The following is a 22,288-nucleotide window of genomic DNA, read 5'->3' on the forward strand; positions in this document are numbered from 1 at the left end:
AGGACGCGATTAAACAAGTAGCTACAGTGATCATGTTTCTTAAAGACCCCTCTAAGCGAATTAATGAGAAAAAAAAAACCACACGCCAACCATTAGTATATTATATGTATTAATGCGTTTGTGATCAGTTTATGTATCCTCTATTTTGGGGGTTTATGTCAAGGCTATAATTTGGCCCGTCGTTGCTACCGGGTTAATCTCCGTCTTGACCTTCGGAGAGAGTAGATGCGAGAACCGGAGGCGTCCAAGAATATTACGGAAGATCGACAAGTATTACTGTGCCGTGATGAGCCGCGTCGAAGCACTGTAAGTAGACTGAACCGACTTATTATTTTACTTATATTTACGTAGTTGTATTTACCTCGTTGCGATGTAAAGGAGGCGAGCCGCTCATATCGTGTCCCTAGATCACGCGTTACCCAGTTCAGCGTTAAGGGGCTATTACACTCTCTCTCTCTCACACACACACACACACACACACATACCTACTACTTTCCTCTACCTGTCCTTCCTCTTCCTTCCCTCCCTGCCTCTTTCTCATTCTTCTTATTCCTCTTTCCCATATAACTTTTCCCTACTTTCATTTATACTTTTTGTTTCCTTCATTCCCTTATTCTCCTCCTCATCTCTCTCTCTTCATCCTTTTCTTTCCCCTCCTTTCTCATTTCCTCTCTGCTCCTCCTCCTCCTTTCTCATTTCCTCTCTCCTCCTTCTCTTTCCTTCTCCTCCTCCTCCTTTTCCTTTCCTCCCTGTACCCATTCCACACACACACACACACACACACACACATAGCCACACGGCCCACTCTACCCCTTACTAACAAACCAACCCAAAATAATATCAGACTCAAAGTCATTTATTTATTTATTTGAAACATACACAAATATAATATTAAAAGGTAGGACCACAGACGTTCTTCGGGGAGGGGGGGGGGGGTACTTACTAATGTTCACTTACTAGGGGACAAGAGATCTGTATTATTATTATTATTCTGCTTTCACTGTCGATCACGAGACATCACTTCACGGTCTATGCTACGCTAACGTTACTTATGAAGGTGGAGGAGGAGGAGGAGAGGGGAAGAGGAGGAGGGTGAGGAGGAGGAGAAGGAAAATTACAGAAAAGGAAGAAGTGGATTTGTGGAAGTCAAAGAAGAAGAGGAGCACTTTGGAGGAGGAGGAGGAGGAGATGAAGATGGAAGAAATGAGAGCAAAGGAGGAGAGATCACTGAGGAATAGGAGGAGGAGGAGGAGGAGCATTAAGGAAGAAAAGGAAGAGAAGGTAGATATGGGGAGGAGAAGAAGATCACTGAGGAAGAATATGCAATGGAGGAGGAGGAGGAGGAGCATTGAGGAAGAAAAGGAAGAGAAAGTGGATAAGGGGAGGAGAAGAAAGATCACTCAGGAAGAATATACAATGGAGAAGGAGGAGGAGGAGGAGGAGGAGGCACAAGATGATAAATAAGTTACTATATATAAATCCTAGAAGACCTAACTGGGGTAGAAGACATTGTTGGCTTCCTCACTAAAGGGTTGTATTTGTATTTTCCTAAGGACTTAATAGCTAGGAACGAACGGGTTGCTAGTAAGACACACGGACGAACATCAAGGAACTGCGAGGAGGAACGCAGACGGGGGAACGAACGAACGGACGAACACAGTCTGAACACGTCACTGGTTGTTGCTGGCGGTGCGGAGATTTGGCAACGTGAGTTAGTATGTAGGTTTGTGTGGTGCTGCCCGACTGCCTGCCCCCCCGACTACCCCTACACACACACACACACACACACACACACACTATAGCTTGTCATTTGGCCACACTTTTTGTCGGTAGTAGATATGAGTTATTGTTTAAAATCATGATTAGTCTTTTTGTAACATCTCGGAACAGACCTTGTATACTTCATGGTCTCAAGGGTAGGCTACAGAAGGGAAAGATTATGGGGGAAAACAATGCTAGTAAACAAAATATTTAACCATTGTCTGTCCGATCGCTCTGTGTCGTAAAAGAAAGGTTGTTGAGGTCAGGTTTCGTCAGGGTATAGTTAGCACCCCAATGCTTAGTTTCACGACTCCTCGCAACAATAAACAACCTCTATAAAGAATAAATATTTGAAAGAACTTGACAGGGGAGCCACAACACACTGCCTCCACTGCTATCAAAGGAGTTCAGAGACTAACGCACGAAACCAAAGCAGAGACACATCACGGAATGTCTGATAAATGTCTTAAGTGGCGCATATAAGTACATAGTAACTTGATAGCAGGCCATGAAAACCACTACAAAACTACTCTGTGTGCAAAGGTTTGGCACGAAGGTTTGGTCACGAGGAATGGGGGCAGGGCTTGGAGCTGGGGTAAGAAGACATCGAGTCGGGTCAGGTCAGATCAGGTCAGGCTGCACCACATGATATACACATAGGATTCTAGAGGAGTCTGCTTAAGAGTAACATGAACAGGTCGATCAATGGTAGAAAACAGAGTAGATAAATACATACACTCTCTAAATGTTACTACTGTTACTGCACGAGACACAGGGTTGTTGTAGCCACTTGTAGAGAAAAAGAGGAGAGAGAGAGAGAAAGAGGAGGAGAGAGAGAGAGAGAAAGAGGAGGAGAGAGAGAGAGAAAGAGGAGGAGAAAGAGAGAGGAAATGCAAAAAGTACATTGTGGTTATTTTATCTTTTCTAAACAGTAAAGATGAGTGAGTGCTTAGGATGGAAGCCTCGATCAGGAGCTCATCTCGAACCTTGTCATTGATGAAGATGTGGGAGTGTACAACTGATGGATGACTGACTGACTGACTGACTGATTAACTGACTGCCCAATCCCTCATCTCACACATATACACACATACAAACACACACGATAAAGAACAATACCACCCTGCAATCAAAAACCCTTTAAATAATATAAATCAATCATCACTCTTTCAATATTTCAACCATTATTACACACACACACAAAACACAAACTTCATTATATCATCATTTTGAGGCTATGATGAGTATGTATATATAAAAGTCACCGCGTTGGGGCCCCATGGCATTTATAAGAAACCGAGTCATTTCTAAAGAGTTGTGATGTTTGTGAAGTATTTGTGGTATGGAGTTTTGGGGAGCCATGTGAAGTGTAAAGTCCTGATGAAAAAGAGAGAAGGAAAAAGGAGGGGGGATAGGGAGCTTATTGGGGAGGAAAAAGGGGGCATATGTGAGGGGTGCAATACGAGGGGTCTATGGGTGGTATTATAAGACATTTCGCTGCCCAAGAACACATATCTGACAAGGCTTTCATAGGAGTTGTGGGCATTTCCAGTAGTAGTTTTATGATCCTGATGGTAGTTTGACCCTTCTTCTGTACCGTGAACCTGAAGAAACACTCATTAGAACCAGACTAACCCTCTCTTTGGCCTTTAGAAATAGCTGATGTGAGAACCGAAAGTATCTTATAATACTGACCAATGTGTCTGTCTGTCTTGGCTCAACTACTAAATCACAAATAAGGATAAAATAGCCACTTCTTTTTTTCATTTTATGTCTAGCGGTAGAAAAAGCACTTCACAAATAAAATCACACTGGACCCAAATGAATGACGGGAGGTAGATGGACTTTGAACTATTGGGTGTCTTGACGAAAAAGGTGACTAAAGAATCTCTCCGAACTAGACAGACAAGACCACATGGAGGGAGTGCAAGCCTTATTTGATATTGATATTGGCACGTCATGAGAAGCGATGGGGGAAAGTGATCGGAAAACGGCACTGGAAATGGAAGTATACAGAGAAGGAGAGGAAGACCCGAGACAAGATAAAAAGATCGTCAGACAGTTAGGATCATATAGAGAGAGGACAAGGCTTAGATGGCACAAGGACATCATGAGGAGCAATGGGGAAAGTGATGAGAGAACAGCACCGGAAATGAAGGTACTGGGAAGGAGGAGGAGGAGGAGAGGAAGACCCGAGACAAGATAAAAAGATCGTTAAACAGTTAAGATCATATAGAGAGAGGACAAGGCTTAGATGGCACAAGGACAGAGAAGGGTCTGAATAATAACATGGCTGGTGATGGAGGGAGGGAAGTGAAGGCGGCTCACGAAGAACAGCGACCTCGTATAGAGAAGGAGGAGAAGAAATAGCCGTCTAGGGTCGCGATTGAACTCACAACCTCCACCACCACCAACCAAGCACCAGACCCACAGGAATCCCCTCGAGTGTTTGACATCATTAGCAATTGTTTTGTAGTCTCAGTTTCTTCGCTATAAATGCCATGGGGCCCAGAGTACAAAATGCTTTTAATAGACCGGCCACTCGTATAAACCTGAATCATTTGAACACCTCGGATATCTTTGTTTTGAATAGTGGTGATGGATGTGTGGATGCTCTAATGCACATCCATCCACCCATCCGTTACAAACATACACCTAGCAACATCAACACAAAGCAGCGCCATTAATCAGCTTCCCTAACATCAATCTCGGCATTTCATTTCTACACAAATACTTAGGCCAGATTTTTAAAGTGTTGTATTCGTACTTATTGTCAGTTCTGTGGCTAGTTTGGCTTTCCTTGACCTTCAAACAGCGGCAGCACTTGAAGAGTAGATCCCCCAAAATGAATCGTCTATATTTAGTCACTGCTGACCTTAGGACCACAGCATAAATATAATTATGCCGCATAAGAGATGTTTTAACTATTGTCAATGGGCTGGGCCATACCATCAGGCCCCTCCATGCAAGCCTACTGGCGCCGTAGGTGGAAACGTAAAAAAAATAAAAAATAAAAAAATAAAAAAATAAAAATGCAAATCTATCCCATTGATTTGTTCAACATTGTGACACATTCCTTGAAGTGACTCCTCGTTCACACATTTTCCTTGACAGCCATTGTACACATGCACGTACAATTCCTCACGCCAGGCACACTGCCCTGTGAGCCAGGCCTCCATCCATGGGTAACAGCTGGGAGAAAGTAGTGCAAAACAGATTGGCATTTGTAGAATACTGAGATAGAGATGAAATACTTCGTAAATAGTAACATTACTTGAAGGATACCTTAGGACAACTCTAGGGGGTCAGGGAAACCTCATCAGCTAACATCAACGGTGGGGGCAGCAGCCAAGGGTTCCAGCAGATAAGCTTCCTCTTTGCCTGTGTGAGTCAGGAAGGAGCAAACACTGCACCTCTTTATTGCCTTTTCCTCATGACTGCGATGGAGTCTTGAGGGCCACAACCATTTGTTAAGTACAGCAGACATACAGTGGATCAAGAGGGCCACTTATGATACAAGTAATGCATGCCTTGGATCTGCTATGGCCAGGCTGGTTACTGAGTTGATCCACACAACTGTATGTATGAGAACTAAATCATTGTGTGGTGAACCTTCTCAGTCACAGGCAACAAGAAAATGGGTCAGACAACATTGTGACTGGCTCCGGGGAGCATCAAAGTTTTGACTGTTATGTCATCTAGTCCTAGGCACAACACAGAGCCGGGGCGCCACAGCACACGGGCCACAAAGGCTGTTTGTCATTCTGGCAGTGAGGAGACTAGAAAATGGTTTTGTGGCACACACAACTACTGCTGCCGGCTACCTCCAGCAGCACTAATGGACTATTGTGTTTCCTCAGGAGGTTTGGCACACCTCCAGCCTAATATGTTATGCGTGTGTTGAACCATCCGTGTCCAGGCAGCTGACTGTCATATTGACTTTTGCCTAAGAGCTCTGAGATGACACCTAATGATGCACTAGCCAATCAAGTGACAGGAGATATGGCAGAAGAGCCAGTGATTAGAAATTTTTGTCACTTTCACAAGTGCTTCATGTGGTGATGATGTCCGCCAAAATGGTCTGTCTAGCATGTTATGACATGACTACCATCACTTGGTCCTCTGTGGTGGTCTACCTGTGACTAGCACCACCACCACCACCACCACCACCCCACATACTGAGGTGCAGCTCTATGCAGTTCACCTGTGCAGGCAAACCACTGGCAGTGTCCACTTGGCACACCACTGCTCTAACATTAATCATATGAGGATAATAGAAGGTACACACTTGTTGTCCTGTAATCTAATGATATGACCACATTTGGGGGTGTCAAGCAACAGAGTGCTCTGCCAGGAACAAACATAACGGACCTTTGGCCAATGTTTAGATAGTTAATTATTTGAACGTATCAATTACAAGCTTTGGCTGATCAAGACAGTTTTTTAATGGTGGGTCAAGAAGTAACCTGCACTTAACTTTCACTTTCCATTGTCTTCTTCAATATGTTAGGAACTTTTTTACATGACTGAGCAAAGCTATATTCTTGGATTAAATCTGTCACCATTATTCTTGCCAGTGTGTGAGAGCTATGTTGACCATGACGGGACACGAGAAAAGTATATCAGTTCAACCTTCTGTGGTTCTTCAGATTTCCAAACCCTCTGGGCCTCCTTTGCTAAAACCCAGAGACAGGAAGCACTCTGTCCCTCCCACTCCTGCCACTACACAGCTGAGCTAACACAGACGTGAGGAAACAAACTAGTCGTGCTCTAAGGGCACAGCCCAGCCTACCTTGGGTCTGCTGACTAATACTATAAATGCATCACAATATTGTGGAGTCTTGTGTCTTTGTCCGGAACACCAAGACCAGGTTTCCTGAATAAGATATCATCTCACTGGGTGATTGTCGCAATAAATAAATCTAAAGGTGTCAGTAGTGATGGGTCCGGAGGTTTGTACGAGCCGCTGAGCCAAGCAGTCAGCGCCCTGCCGGGCCGTGGAATCATGAACAAGGTGGAATGAGGTATGGGGTACACACCTTGCTGAAATCAGCTTATTCCAGATGAATGCCTATCACCACAGCAGACCTATGAGTCACTGCTCCAGGATGACGTGATGGCAAAGAAATGTGTCCTTTGGGACAAGATGTTGCCTATCAAGTGTAAGAGAGGGAGGCTTGTTTAACTTGACATAATTATAACAACCACAAGTAATTCTTTAATTTCACTGTTAAACAGTGCAACAATTCAGATGAAACACTTTCACCAGTTCAGAAAAGTCCTAACTACCATAAATAATTCTTTTAACTCCACTGTTACACAGTGCAACAATTCAGATCAAACACTTTAACATTTCAAAAAATAAAGTCATTCATCTTTAGTGTGGCAACCTGCCACTGACCTTGAGCATTAGAACAAAAACTGGAACACCAGGCAGAGACCTCTGCCTTGGCTACCAAGGCTACAACATTACAGTAACAACGAACAAACACTTCTGCAGCGGTACTCTCACATTCTGATGCAAGTCCTGTAACTGTGGCCTGTTTGGGTATGAAACCTCTGTATTTTTTAAATACTGATTGCAAATACCAACTGAGGTTGGGATACAATGGTCTCCATAATACATTTTGTTCATATCTGTGCTGCCTTGCACTGTGGCCCCTCACATGGCCAGGGTGGCCCCTCAAGGTGCTTGCAGCTGCTGGCTGCCTTCGTCTTGAGGCACAGCCAGCCTTGTCGTGCACTCCTTAGTCTCCTCCTGCCAAATGCTCTACATGTCTGTTCTGTTTCATTACCTTTCTTTGTACTGTCTACTCTAACTACCCCAGCATTTTTCTCTTAAAAAAATATCTTTCCTTTAGTAAAAATCCTTACAAACTTTCTTGTGTCAAGATGTCCACAGCATATGTTATTTTTGGTTTCGTAAGAAAATATAAAATAAAAGTAATGGGCAACATGCTGTCTGGGGTAGTGAAAAGTCTAGGTAACCTACTCACTACCACCATGCCTATGCCTGTACTAGGAGCATCGCCAAGCTGTACAAAACAGTATCAGTAATCTGCCACCTGACGCAGCACACAGAGCACATTTACTGCACGAGAGACTGTCCAAGCCCTGCCTCTTCTTCACTTTGCATCATGACTGCCCACCAAGAACAGAGTGGAGCAGAAAATATCCTTGAGAGCCAATCACAACACGAAGAATGAGAAGATGGGGCCGGACACACCTCTATAGTGACTGTTCAACCCCTGCCTCTTCCCCATTCTAAGAGTTACGACTGACCCCTGAGAAAAATGTGGATTATGAACTATTCTTGAGAGCCAATCACAACATGAAGAATGAGATGGGGCCGGACACACCTCTATAGTGACTGTTCAAGCCCTGCCTCTTCCCCATTCTAAGAGTTACAACTGACCCCTGAGAAAAATGTCGATTATGAACTATTCTTGAGAGCCAATCACAACACAGAGAATACAAAAGGACACAGCAGGCGCCACATCTGCAGTAACCGCTTCATGATGCTGCGCAGGGCCACTGGAGACACCTGGGAACTTCACCTGAGTGTTAATACTTTACAAGATTTGGCCACGAGTCAGTAGTGAGTGTGATAGACCCAAAACTTGATCACTAGAGAGCTGGACACTCAGAGCCCAAGGTGTCACACTCCCCCTCGCCTCGCCCCAAGTCCTCGGCCTCAGGGAAGGTCGAGGGAAGAATCAGGTAAGTGAGGACAGCGTAGTAGTGGATGAAGGCCGCCAGCACCACGAACAAGTGCCAGATTGCATGGGCGAGCGGCACCCGACCATCCAGCTTGAAGAACACCACACCGAGCACATAGATGATTCCGCCCAGCTTGAGCTCCGCCAACCCCGAGTGGTCATCCTGAAACACAGTGGTGGTGGTGGTAGCTTTGGTGTTGATATCAGTAAGTGGAGGTACTAGTAGTAGGAGTAGGAATAGTATTAGTAGGAGTAGTAACAGTAGTGGGGGGAAGCATATTCACATTGTTCATCTGATTTAATGGAACACTCCACCATTGAGCAAAATAATGAAAGTGTGATTTAGAGAAGATTCCTATCAAGTGGAAGGGGTGGCTTCAACAACTCCACTTCATGAGTTTGCCGTAGTGGTGATGATGATGATGATGGTGGTGGTGTTGAAAGTAGTACTGGTGTGAAAAATTGAGAATGTTAGTTCCTTAAATTATGGGTTAATGTGACAACACTCGCGCACACACACACGCACACACACACACACACACACTAAATCATTGTCTAAAATGGAAAATAACTTCATGCTAAAAATTATAAGAATCTGCTAATGACTGTCAACTAACATAATAGCATGATTTACAAACCTAGATCTTTATACTCCTTAAGATGCATTTATATTACTTAAGATATATGACATACAGTAGACATTTAGCCTGAATAATATGGTTAACACAAAAAAAAACTCTAAAATGCCAAAAAAAAAGTTGAACATCGGTGGATTAATAACACTAATCACCCACGTCTCTGAAAGCTAACACACAGAAGTACAACATATCTAATAACGGCAGTCACTCAAATGTGCCGGGAGTCAAAACACAATGTCCTCTCTATTGCCTGTTTACACTCATACTCGGCAATCCTTAGTCCAGTTATTCCATGCTCATGCCACACAAGGGACGGACTAACTAGTGACTCCCGCCAGGCTAACATTCTCACAACAAACTCCTCACTAGATGCCTGCTTTAGCCCATCCTCATATAGCTTTGTGTATTTGTAGTTTATGATCTGTAGTATGCCTCGTCTGTAAGCTCCACTGAGAAAATAAATAGTATAATGAGTTTGAAATACTTGATCATTGCAAAGTTTCCTATATTTTTTGTCAACTGCGCGACAATCTGCATCCTCTCTCCATCCGAAAATGACCTCTCTTTTGGCCACAGGAGCAGTGCTAATGGGCTCTTTTGATTTTATTTATTTTTGCCTCTCAGCTGCTTCCTTAACTGTAAACAAAAAATGTGAGGCAGAATCATGGGATCTCTGACATTAATAGGCCTAAGCTAAACCTACGTCATTCAAAACCACATTTACGATATTTCTGAAGACAATTTCATATATTTCCAGCAGTTTTACGAGCAGTGTTTAGCAGGCTTCTTTGCTTTCATTTATTTTTGCCCTTGAGCTGTTTTCTTTACTGTATTAAAAAAGTCTTCCTCTGCATTCTTATTTTCCATAATCCACTCTGTCTTTCTACATCTCCACTTTGCTATGACACTTCAGCACTGCAGGTGTACATCAGACATGGCAAACACTTCCGTTAGAGGGACAACACTGAGGGCAGCCAGACCAGACCAGACCAACACAGACAGACAGACAAAGGGAGGCACAGCTGTGTGGTTCAGCCTGTCAGGGGGCGCCAGCACCTAGTGACACATTAACCCGGTAGCAGCGGGGATCATGTTTCTTAATGGTCCCTCCAAGCGAGAAAAAAGAAAAAAAAATCACCCCTCACACAAACCATTTCATAATATATATCAAAGCGTTTGTGATCAGATTATGTATCATCTATTTTGGGGAGTTTAAATCATGGCACAAATTTGGCCCGTCGCTGCAACACGGTAAAGCCACAAATTTGGCCCGCCGCTGCTACACGGTTAATACAACAAAAACAAAGACTTAAGTGTCCCAAACTGTCCCACTAACTCACAAACACAGAGAATACAGTCTTAGCCTAAAGTAACTTGCGCCTGGGTCTCTTCAGCCATCAAGAGGAAAACTCAACTGTACCTTGAAGACCTGAAAGACACACTCTGCTAAGCCACAAAGACCTAGATGCAGCCTGTCTCTCAACATCCCAAGATTATATTTATACTTGAAGCCCTGAGGTGGTAGAATGACCCCACACAGCAGATAACTTGATAACCACTGAAGGAGAGGACTGAATAACATGAGATCAAGAGCCATGATGCTGTTTGGGTGATGGAAACTAGAGGCAAAAGAGAGATATATGGAAACTGCAGTGGAATGATAAACAAGCTGATGGTTATGATGATGATGACGGAGTGGAAAGGGGCTATTACACTGGGCAAATTTTCCGTGGATCATCAGTCAAACCACGATTTCCGCTAGCGTGGTTTTCATTTGTTTCTTGTTATTGCTGCTGATGATGATGGTGAGTAATACCGTCGTCCTTCGGTGAAATGTACGGTAGCTTTGGAAGATCGTGGAAACGTCGGAAAACCACGGAAATGTGAGAACCACGCCAGCGGAAATCGTGGTTTGACTGAAGATCCACAGTGCACAGATGCCCAGTGTAATAGCCCCTTAAGGTGTACTACTCTAACACCTCAAGAATTAGGTACTTGTGATTGATCCATGGAAAGCAGTCTGAAAGTATACTGTGCCAAAGTTCAGAAAAAAAAGCCAGAGTTCATCCCATCATGATAATCTACTATACATAAATATGGCAAGTTTATGGCTTGCTTCTCCCTTAGCTGTCTGGGATGGCATATTGGGCAGGCTTTGTGGTTCTGTAGGGCAAGGTGGCCAATAGGTACACACTGGTTCAATACGTTTGCATCAGGTATCTAAACTTATCTCCACAGAATGACAACACTTTTGGTCATATTCTCAAACATTTCAGCTCCCAAGCACATATATTTGACAAGGCTTTCGTAGGAGTCGTGGGCATTTTCAGGGGGAGTTTTATGACCCTGGTGGTAGTTTGACCCTTCCTGAAAAAGCTCACATTAGAACCCGACTGATCTCCTTTTCAGCCTTCGGGAATAGTTGATGAGAGGGATGGAAGCGTCTGACATTACCGACCTTTAAATTTCAAACTCGGTCTCACACTGATCCCCAACTATTCCTCATATATATAAACAAAGTGCTGTCGAGTTCTGTGGAGATATATTTTTCATTCCCTGATGCAAGATGGTGCCACTATAAACACTTGCCTGCGCCACAACGGGCTGGGGCGACCATCAGGACCCACCAGTGAGGAATAGGCTGTGCAATAGGCTGCGATGTAAAAAAAAAAAATATTGACCTGGTGCATACCTAGTGGATACCTTACTATAGTCCAACCATTTTAAATAGTCCGTTTCGGCGTCCAATTCCGCAGGTCCTTTCCTCCACTCTTCTCTGCCACACAGCCCCAACACCTATTTTTCCCTCTCATCACCTATAGCTAACATATGAGAGGAAGGGATAGGTGTTGGAGGAAAGGACCCAAGGAATCGAACACCCAAACAGACTATATTTGAAATGGTTTGACTATAGTGCTGCCCCAAACAGTTCCTCTCCTCTCACCTCCCTGTACCCCCAAGGCATCAGCAGACCCACTCACCATGTCCATCACCGCCAGCGAGGGGAGGATGCCGATGACCAGGTAGAACACAGTCTCCAGCATCTTGAACCTCTCGTGGAACATCTGCTGGTACAGGATGCCCGCCACTGCCAGCACCCAGATGCCCCACCTGCCAACACACACACACACACACACACAATGGTTAACTGAGCTGTTTGATGGCCTCGACATGGAGATCGTATAAACAAAATCCTCACCATGAATTTAAAGCTAGTGTGTTCTTTGTGTATTCTATGTGTATTCGAAGATGTTTATTACCCTCTGTCCCTCGACTGCAATGTTTCTTTCTACTTCTCTCATTGTTTTCATTTACATTTTTTCTTTCTAGGCATCTCAGGTGTTTGGGAGCAGGTGAACAGGCAGCTTATAGTGTCCCTACTCCTCCCTCTCCACCCGATTTCTCTCTTATAATAATAATAACAATAATAATAATAATAATAATAATAATAATAATAATAATAAAATGGAGACAGAACCCCATAAACATAGCTCATTACCTGTATGTCGCTACTAGAAGGATGGTAGCTAGGTAAAAACAGGTAAAACTCGGTAGAAATACACACACACATTTCCTGTTAATTCTTTGCCCAAATAAACGGCGAGTAACGTACCACAGATGCATGGTCCAGGAGTCCTGCGGGAGGGGCCGTAGGAGCAGCCAGGGGGTGTAGGAGGTGGCGATGAACACGTAGATCATGGCACGGTCGCCTCGGTGCAGCACCTCCTTCAGCTTCCTGCCGGGGGGATGAAAACGACGGTGATGAAGAAGATGAAGAAGATGGAGACAATGATGGAGATGGTAAAAAACAAGATGAAGAAGATGGTGTTAAAAGAAAATGCCAAATCATCCGTTAGCTTTTTTTTCCTCCAGGCAAAGAAATCAAGGAGAGTTTCACATAAACGAGAGAACAGCCAGATGGACATGACACTTTAATTAATCATTCACCACGACAGCCAGACATTTGCAAGAGATATGATAAAGAAAATACTATATCATCCAGCTTTTCCATCCTCCAGGCAAAGAAATCAAGGAGAGTTTCACATTGACGAGAGAACAGCCAGATGGACATGACACTTTAACTAAATCATTCACCAGGACAGTCAGACATTTGCAAGAGATATGATAAAGAAAATACTATATCATCCAGCTTTTCCATCCTCCAGGCAAAGAAATCAAGGAGAGTTTCACATTGACGAGAGAACAGCCAGACATTCACCAGGACAGCCAGACATTAGTAAGATATATGGTAAAGAAAACAGTTCAAAATATTAAATCATCCACCAGCTTTTCCATCCTCCAGGCAAGCTTAGCAGATCAGGGAGAGCATTTCATATAGACGAGACGAGAGAACAACCGCCCAGACAAGACGCTTTCACTCACTTATAGTATCCGAGGTAGAAAACGATGTGGAAAAAGGTGGACACGAAGAAGAGCCCGGCCAGTCCCAGTCCGTAGATGGTGGCCGCCAGCTGGTGCAGACTGGAGTGGGCGGCTGTCACCATGAACACAGCCCCGAAGACGGCCGGCAAGACGAAGAGCTGTGGGGAGGGGAGGGAAACGGTAATTACTGAAGATGATGGTGGTGGTGAAGAGGGAGATGATGATGATGGTGAAACGATGAAAGATGATGAAAATGAAGGTGAAAAGGATAAGTAGGGTGAAAAAAGTTTATGACGAAGATGAAAAACAAGATGAATATCGTGAAAAAGAAAGTATAGATGGTGAAAAAGAATATGCAGATGGTGAAAGAAAGATGAAGGAGATGGTAGAAGCAAGATGAAGATGAAGGTAATAAAAGGAATAGAACACAAAAAAGAAAAAAATTGAGGAAATAGAAAAAAATATATATATCCCATCAACAAAATACATCAGGTAAGTAATACACAGGAGATACAGTCCCTTCTGGCATATACAGAGATCCTTCAATTATACTAAACACACAGAACAACGCTACTAGACAAAGAAAGTCCATAACAAATGTCTGAGAAAATAACACTAAAAACAATAACAACTAGGATTAATAACAACAAAAAAGTAAAGGAGACTAAAACACTATACCCCACACAGCCTTACTTACCCCATGAGTTACCATGTTGGCCCAGTGCTCGACGCTGGTGGGCTGGTAGGCTGCCCGGCCCACCGCCACGCCATTCATCCACGTCATCCTGTGAGGGGTAGGACAAGGCAGGCTTAGCACGGATAGGAGGTAGGACGAGGCAGGCTTAGTGCAGGATATATGAGGCAGGTCGCTTGGTGCAGGCAGAACTGTGTTGGTAGATAGGGGGGTTGTTTTCATTGTGGGGAAAAGTACAAATATAAGGTGGAATTTAGCATACAAAGAACGTGAACAGTAGGCTGGTGCAGTGTAAGATATATGAGGCAGGTTGGCTTTGTTGGTGCAGGCAGGACTGTGGTGATAGATGGTGAGGTATTCTGTTAAGTGGAAAGGGTAGGGTTACAGTATCAGGTAGAATATGTGAGGTAAAAATATAGGGTGGAGATAACCGCAGACCAGGAGTGTACGCCAAGCTGATATGAGGCAGGTCAGTTTGATGCAGGCAGAACTGTGGTGATAAATGGTGAGGTATTCTGTTAAGTGGAAAAGGTAAGGTTAGAGTATCAGGTAGAATATATAAGGTAAGAAATAAGCGCAGACCAGGTGTGTACGACAAGCTGATTTAGTGCAAGGAAAATGAGGCAGGTCAACTTGGTGCAGGGAGGGCTGTGTGGGTAGATGGTAAGGTACATTCAATAGTGGTAAAGGTCAGAACGTAAGGTGAAGGTCAAAACAGAGAGGGTGAGAGAAAGCCTAGTACAGTGCAGGGAAAATGAGGTAGGTAAGCTTAGTGCAGGGAGGGCTGTGTGGGTAAATGGTAAGGTACATTCAATAGTGGTAAAGGTCAGAACATAAGGTGAAGGTCAAAACAGAGAGGGTGAGAGAAAGCCTAGTACAGTGCAGGGAAAATGAGGTAGGTCAGCTTGGTGCAGGGAGGGCTGTGTGGGCAGGGTAAACAGTGAGGTATTTTTTTAGCAGTGGAAAAGCTAAAAGATAAAGATGGACCTAAGAATAGAGAGGGTGCAGGGAAGGCCGGGTCAGTGCAAGGAGTGAGAGGCAGGCTGGGATACTGGCGACAGACACTTACAACAGATACAGCGATTCACTTTATTACTGTGGACAGCGTAAGAGGATAATGATGGAGCTTGGCATACAGAGGGTGAGAGGAAGGACAGCTTAGCGCAAGGAGTAAGATGCAAGTTCTGATAGAGGGGATTTAGATATTGTGTTTATCGAGTAAAATAAAACTAGTGGGCAGTGGTAGTAATTTGACACTCTCTCTCTTTCTCTCTCTCATGCAGCAGACTATGGAAAAACTAGCTACCTTCTGCATTGACACACCCACACCCACACCCACGTACCCACACACACACACACACACACACACACTCACGTAACCAAATACACGGACTCAATTAAACACACAGGAGCTTCTTATCACAACAAACTTCAACTCTTTTACCAGCCTGAAGGAGACACACACACACACACACACACACACACACACACACACACACACACACACACACACACACATTACCGCAATCATAATCTTCACTTGATAACAGAGCACTTGACAAGGCTTTTATCACCTAATTTTTATATTGCTATGCTGCATTCATCCGTACAGAGGTTCTTGTAGGTGTACTATAGCGACACTCATGTACGTGAGGAGTGGTAAAGAAAGGATATATTAATTAAGGTCAATTCTTCTGCTTAAAAATTCAATAGCTCTAAATCGTTCATGTAAAAAGGATGTTATAATTCCCCCAAAAAAGATCTATGACCATGATTTTTTTTGAGGTGAGAGGAAGAAAATGAGAATGCAAAGAATAGGAGAATGAACACAGAAAATGCAAAGAAAAGTACAAAAGGGAGACAGGAAAGATAAGAGACAACAAAATCATGATAATTTCCCAAAAAATGTAACTATGAATTTTTTTGAGGTGAGAGGAAGAAAATAAGAATGCAAAGAATAGGAAAATTAACACAGAAAATACAAAGAAAGTACAAAAGGAAGACAGGAAAGATAAGAGAGATAACAAAAATATGATAATTTCCCCAAAAATATAACTGATTTTTTTGAGGTAAGGGGAAGAAAATAAGAATGCAAAGAATAGGAAAATGAACACAGAAAATGCAAAGAAAATACAAAAGGAAGACAGGAAAGATAAGAGAGATAACAAAAAAAAAAGATAATTTCCCCCACAAAGATATAATAGTGAATTTTTTTGAAGTGATTGGAAGAAAATGAGAATGCAAAGAATAGAAGAACATGACGAAAAATGAACTTGGAAGAAAACCAGAAAGACGGAAAGAAACAAAAGGGATAACAAAAGGAAGATGGAGAAATAACAAAAGACACAACAACAAAAATAAGATAACAAAACACAAGAAAAAAATAACAAAAATAAAATAAGACAGAAGAGGATAACTAAAAAAAAAAAAGAGGAAAAAAAGATATGAAGACATGATTAAGACATACTAACAAAAAAATACAGATAACAAGATAAAGAGAACTGACATGATAACAGAGATGAAAATAGACATTGCAGGGACAACAGAGAGAGAGATAACAAGGAAAAAAGAAAGATTACAAGAAACACTCACCATTTCACACAAGATCAACTTTTAGCTATAAGAGAATAAAATAACCAATAACCTCTCTTTTATCTTTTATGGGAGCGGCAAGTAGCAGGCTCTTTTGTGTGTGTGTACCATTTTCGTTGCCCTTGAGCCGTGTCCTCCGATGTAAAAAATAATAATAATAAATAAATCACTAATAAACCCTTTTTTTTTTTTCTTTCCTAACACTGTCAAGACCTCCTCCCCCTCCTTTCCATCACACTTCCTCCTCTTCATAATATAATCTATGGCCCTCATCTTCTTTCTTCATTTAAACTACCCTGACCTTCCTTCCTTCCTTTTTCTCCTCCTCCTATTCCTCAGAGCCAGCACATTCCTTCTCTTTCTCGTTCTTTTCCACGATTCTCTTCTTCCTTCGTTAAACCCGTGACCTTCCTTTTCCTTTTCCTCCTCTTTCTCTTGGTCCGCCTCCGCCCCTCTCCCTTCCCCCTTTTTCTCCTCCAATTCCTCCTAATCACTGGCAACATTCCTTTTCTTTATCTCTCTTTTCTCTTATCCTTTTCTTCCTTTGCTGAAGCTGCGACCTTCCTTCATTCCTTTTCCTCCTCCTCCTCTACCTCCTCCTTATCCTACCTTCCTTACACCTGTATACCTATCTAACGCATCTCCACCTTTCCACCAATACCTTCAGTAACACCAAATCCACTAACTACTCACATTCCGATCACCAAATCCACACTGCCTAGCCACACGCCTCTCTTTATCATTCTTTTTGAGTAACTGACCTGGCAACTGGCTGCTTCTTTTCTGCACACGAGTGAAGGAATGTGCAAATTGAGGAATGTATACCAAATGAGTGCATGTGACTTGGCACCAAAACTCATGCCTGGGGTGATGCTGCAGGAATACTGATGCTGTGCTGGGAGTGGAGGTGATGGTGCTGGTGTTGGGTGGTAAGGGTAGTGAGGAGAATGGGTGAGGCTGGTGAGGATGAGAATGGTGGTAGTGGTGGTGGTAGTGGTGGTGATGGTTGAGGGTGGTGAGGATGAGATTGGTAAAATAGTGAGGGTGGTGGTGATAGTCGTGGAATATATAATAAGGGGTGGTGGTGGTGGTGGTGGTGGTGGTTCTCAGTTATCACCCAATTTTCTCTTTCTCATTCTTTCCCTAATTCTTTCATTTGATAAGATTGAGACTTTCCTCCCTTTGCCTCATCTTCCTCTTCCATTTGGTCTTCCTCCTCCTTTGCATAGCTATCATTCCTTCTCTTTCTCATTCTTTTCCCAAATTCTTTTCATCCTTCATTTGGACTATGACCTTCCCTCCTTCCCTCCTCTTCCTTACAAAAACACACATTTATACACAAAGCAACAATCAGCAACAATTTGATGGGGCCACCTGGACACACACACACACACACACACACACACACACACAATGTACATATATAGGAGTAAGAAGCTGACAGGACTGGTAATTCTGTTTTCAATGCTGGGAAGATTCTAATATGTAGTAGTAGTAGTAGAAGTAGTAATAGTAGTAGTAGTAGTAGCGAGGTGAGATAGGTATCTATCTATCTATCTATCTATCTATATATCTTGTGTGTGTGTGTGTGTGTGTGTGTGTGAGAGAGAGAGAGAGAGAGAGAGAGAGAGAGAGATTCATACATACACTCAAGTCACTCATACATATAATACTAAACTACATTACTTCTGACACCTTTTAACAGAACGGCTAACAAAGAAGACCATGTTCTCTCCCATCTATACGCTCCTCCCTTCCACGCTCCAGCCAGACCTAACAAAGTGACCTCTTGTAGCACCCCTTTCCTCATTTTACTGCCTTCCTTTTCTCATCGTCATTCATCATTTCATCGACACCTGCTCCTAGGAGACCACACCAGGGGATGGCCACGGCAGAAGAGTTTCCATCTCTCTCTATTCATACACTCCCTCCTTGCCTCTTCCTTTTCTTCTTATCATTATTCTCTCATTATTATTATTATTATTATTATTATCATTATTGTTATCCTTATTAGTATCTATTTATTTACTTCCTTGGCATATAATAAAAGAACTAAACAGGAAGTCTAGAAATAGGACTACAGAGAAGGAGACTAAAGTTAAGTTCAACAAGCATGTTTGTATAACGTACAAAAAGTCATCGATGAGGAAGCTCTAGAAACAGTAAATGGATATGTACCGTAAACTTAGAAGAACTGTCGCATATAAGTTTCTTACACTTAAATTATAAATAAATATGCATGTAAGACCAGCTGGAGTACTTTTGGAAAACAAGGTAACAATGAAAGGCTCTCAACTGCAAAAGTAAATAGATAAATAAATAAATAAAAGCCTGCTAATTGCTGCTCCTGAAAAAGAAGACAGAATTGAGTGGCCAAATGAGAGGGTCAGTTCAAGCAATGTACTGGAAACTGGAAAGTATAGAGCGATAGTGTATTGCAGTGAGGAAAGTTAAGCTAAACAGTACCATTGAAAAGCAAAGTGTGTGAATAAACAGAAGAGAGGACCGAGAGGAGGAGGACCTAAGATGCGATACAATGCGTTACAGGTCAAAAGGAGAAGAAGAAGAAATTATGGATGGAGAGGTGTCTTGAGTCTCCCATCTCAAAGGAAAGGGTTTTTGATGAGTGTGTTCACGTAATGAGAGATGGATCAGATATATTAACCCGGTAGCAGCGATAGGCCAAATTTGTGGCTTACCGTGTAGCAGCGACAGGCCAAATTTGTGCCATGATATAAACCCCCAAAAATAGATGATACAATCTGATCACAAATACTTTGATATATCTTATGAAATGGTTTGTGTGAGGGGTGATTTTTTCTCACTTTTCTAGCTTGGAGGGACCATTAAGAAACATGATCCCCACTGCTACCGGGTTAAAACTGAGTTTCTGGAAAGGAAATTGAGAAATGCAGTAAGAGGGATGCAGAGATGGATGCTGGGGGATGCTAGGTGTCACTATAATGAATGTGAATAACTGCAAGTGGATAAGAGAACAGGCAAAAGTGGATGGCATAATAAAAGCGATTAAAACCAAGGAGTGTGAACCGGATGCATAAATAGGAGAGAGGACAAGGAATGGAGAAATTGAGAGACTAAGAAATAGATAAATAGCTGATATAATAAGACCTAAAGGGAGGGTGTTTAATACTGTAGGTGTGATGAAATTAAGAAGTTCACAGAATAATTACACTGACATTGGAAACTAGACACAAGACAAAATTAAATAAAAATGCTCTTGAGTGACAAATGTCTTAACACTGATTATAATACAGGCTGATGATGATGATGATGATACAAAAAACACTAACTTGAATAAATCTCTCTTATACTTTAACATTACCTAGCCTGCACATCTCTCTCTCTCTCTCTCTCTCTCTTGGTATATAGGGCATGCAGGGTGCAGGCTGAAGCAGGGCAGGAGGAAGGGAGGGAAGGAGGAACCTGCACGGTGGAGGGTGGCATCCTACTTCTCCTGCGGCGAGGGTCCTGCTGGGGGCATCCTGGGGGGACCACTGGGGAGGCTGGGACCACAGGGATGCTTGATGAGGAAGGCCCCTGGAGTTGTGAGGCAGGCCAAGGTTGGGGCCACTGGGGTGTAGAGGGACAAGTCCTTGGGGTGATGAGTGAGGCAGGTCCCTGGGGGTGGCTGGGGGAGTTGTGATGTATGCCCCCTGGGGTGCACGACTGTCCCAGGACCGCTGAGGCTGGGCCCTGGGGTGGAGTGAGGCTGGTTCCCCTGGGGTTCTGAGTGATGCTAGGGTCTGGAATGGTCCCTGGGGTGTTGATGAACAAGATTGTCCCAGGGGCGTTGAGTGAGGCAGGTCCCAGGGGCGGAGTGAGGCAGTTCCCTTGGGGCTGGGGAGTCGTGGGGTACTGAGGCTGGTTCTCCCGGGGTGCTGGGTCCCGGAGTGGTCCCTGGGGTGCACGAGACTGTCCCAGGGGCGTTGAGTGAGGCAGGTCCCAGGGGCGCCAAGTGCAGGGAGAGGCAGGCCCAGCAGGGGAGCAGGATAGCCCCAGGGGTGAAGAGGGCGGCAGGTCTCAGGGGTGGAGTGCGGCAGATCCCAGGGGCCTCACACACACCCCAGGAGCAGGCAGGTGTGCAGGACAGGTGTGCAGGCCGCCCCGCCCAGCGCCGCCCCTCACCTATCTGTTGCGCCGCCACACTGATGCTGCTGAGGCTGGCTTTGAACTGCTTATTTCATGGCCAAAGGAGTCTATTATTTCTTATTTTAATGATCATATACAAAGAAACGGGAAGGTAAAGCTCATCATAATTGCCTCTTCCTATATATGGTCATTCCGGCCGGTTCTTCTTCTGAGGCGGCCTTGGACTGCTTATTTCATGGCCAAAGGAGTCTATTATTTCTTATTTTAATGATCATATACAAAGAAACGGGATGGTAAAGCTCATCATAATTGCCTCTTCCTATATATGGTCATTCCGACCGGTTCTTCTTCTGAGGCGGCCTTGAACTGCTTATTTCATGGCCAAAGGAGTCTATTATTTCTTATTTTAATGATCATATACAAAGAAGAGGGAAGGTAAAGCTCATCATAATTGCCTCTTCCTATATATGGTCATTCCGGCCGGTTCTTCTTCTGAGGCGGCCTTGAACTGCTTATTTCATGGCCAAAGGAGTCTATTATCTCTTATTTTAATGATCATATACAAAGAAACGGGAAGGTAAAGCTCATCATAATTGCCTCTTCCTATATATGGTCATTCCGGCCGGTTCTTCTTCTGAGGCGGCCTTGAACTGCTTATTTCATGGCCAAAGGAGTCTATTATTTCTTATTTTAATGATCATATACAAAGAAACGGGAAGGTAAAGCTCATTATAGTTGCCTCTTCTTATATATTTAAATGGTCATTCCGGTTTTTCTAATTGCCTGTTCTGTGATGCTGCTAATGGGCTGTTTATTTCATGCTGAGCGAAGACTGTTTGGCTTAATTTGATGATTAAACAAAGATATACAAGGAAACTGAAGTTCATATATGCATGGTTGTCTATAATTGATCCCTTCACATGACCTATCCAATATGCCGGTTTTATCTCGGTTCTTGCGGCCATCAATTAACCTCCTTTCCCTTTCCAGACAGCACTGTGGCCATAGAAAGACTGTTCTGCATTAATAATTTATTACAAACACGGAGACAAGGTGGTAAATCAAAGCTCTTGAAGGTAGCAATACCCTCATAAGTGTTACCTTAGCAATATATATTAATAGCTAACAAATCTTCTGTTCTGGTGCCATTAACCCTCTTTTTATGACATGCGGGTTCATGGCATGCTCTATATAATGCCAATGAACGGCTACATCATCCTGCATGAAAGGAATATAAAGGAGATCTCATGATGGAGGCCGCGGATGAAAGGTTGTCAACCCGCATGCTGGAATAGAAGGATTTATAGGCAACCCCGCAGGATACAGATGATGGTTTGTAGTCATAAGTCTGCCCAATGTTCAGCTGTATCTAGTGGTGATTTAATGAGTAG

The 22,288-nt window shown here is 43.3% G+C and overlaps 1 protein-coding gene across 2 annotated transcripts; it reads right to left on the reverse strand.

Moving 5' to 3' along the window:
* Nucleotides 1-846: 846 nt before the first annotated feature.
* Nucleotides 847-20,980, reverse strand: LOC126981459 (monocyte to macrophage differentiation factor 2-like). Of its 2 annotated transcripts, none has more exons than XM_050832521.1 (8): nt 20,258-20,980; nt 14,199-14,286; nt 13,502-13,659; nt 12,732-12,854; nt 12,100-12,229; nt 8,121-8,643; nt 4,193-7,987; nt 847-4,160 (listed from the first exon to the last, which is right to left on the reverse strand). In XM_050832521.1, exons 1-6 carry the CDS (start codon nt 20,287-20,289, stop codon nt 8,389-8,391), a joined length of 786 nt encoding a protein of 261 aa, XP_050688478.1. In that variant the 5' UTR covers nt 20,290-20,980; the 3' UTR covers nt 847-4,160; nt 4,193-7,987; nt 8,121-8,388. The 2 variants fall into 2 exon arrangements, with proteins under 2 accessions (XP_050688478.1, XP_050688487.1); XM_050832530.1 differs by lacking the exon at nt 20,258-20,980 and adding an exon at nt 14,458-14,587.
* Between the last annotated feature and the right edge of the window lie 1,308 nt (nt 20,981-22,288).

This window comes from Eriocheir sinensis, chromosome 4 (assembly GCF_024679095.1).
Source record: "Eriocheir sinensis breed Jianghai 21 chromosome 4, ASM2467909v1, whole genome shotgun sequence".
Taxonomy (NCBI): Eukaryota; Metazoa; Arthropoda; class Malacostraca; order Decapoda; family Varunidae; genus Eriocheir; species Eriocheir sinensis.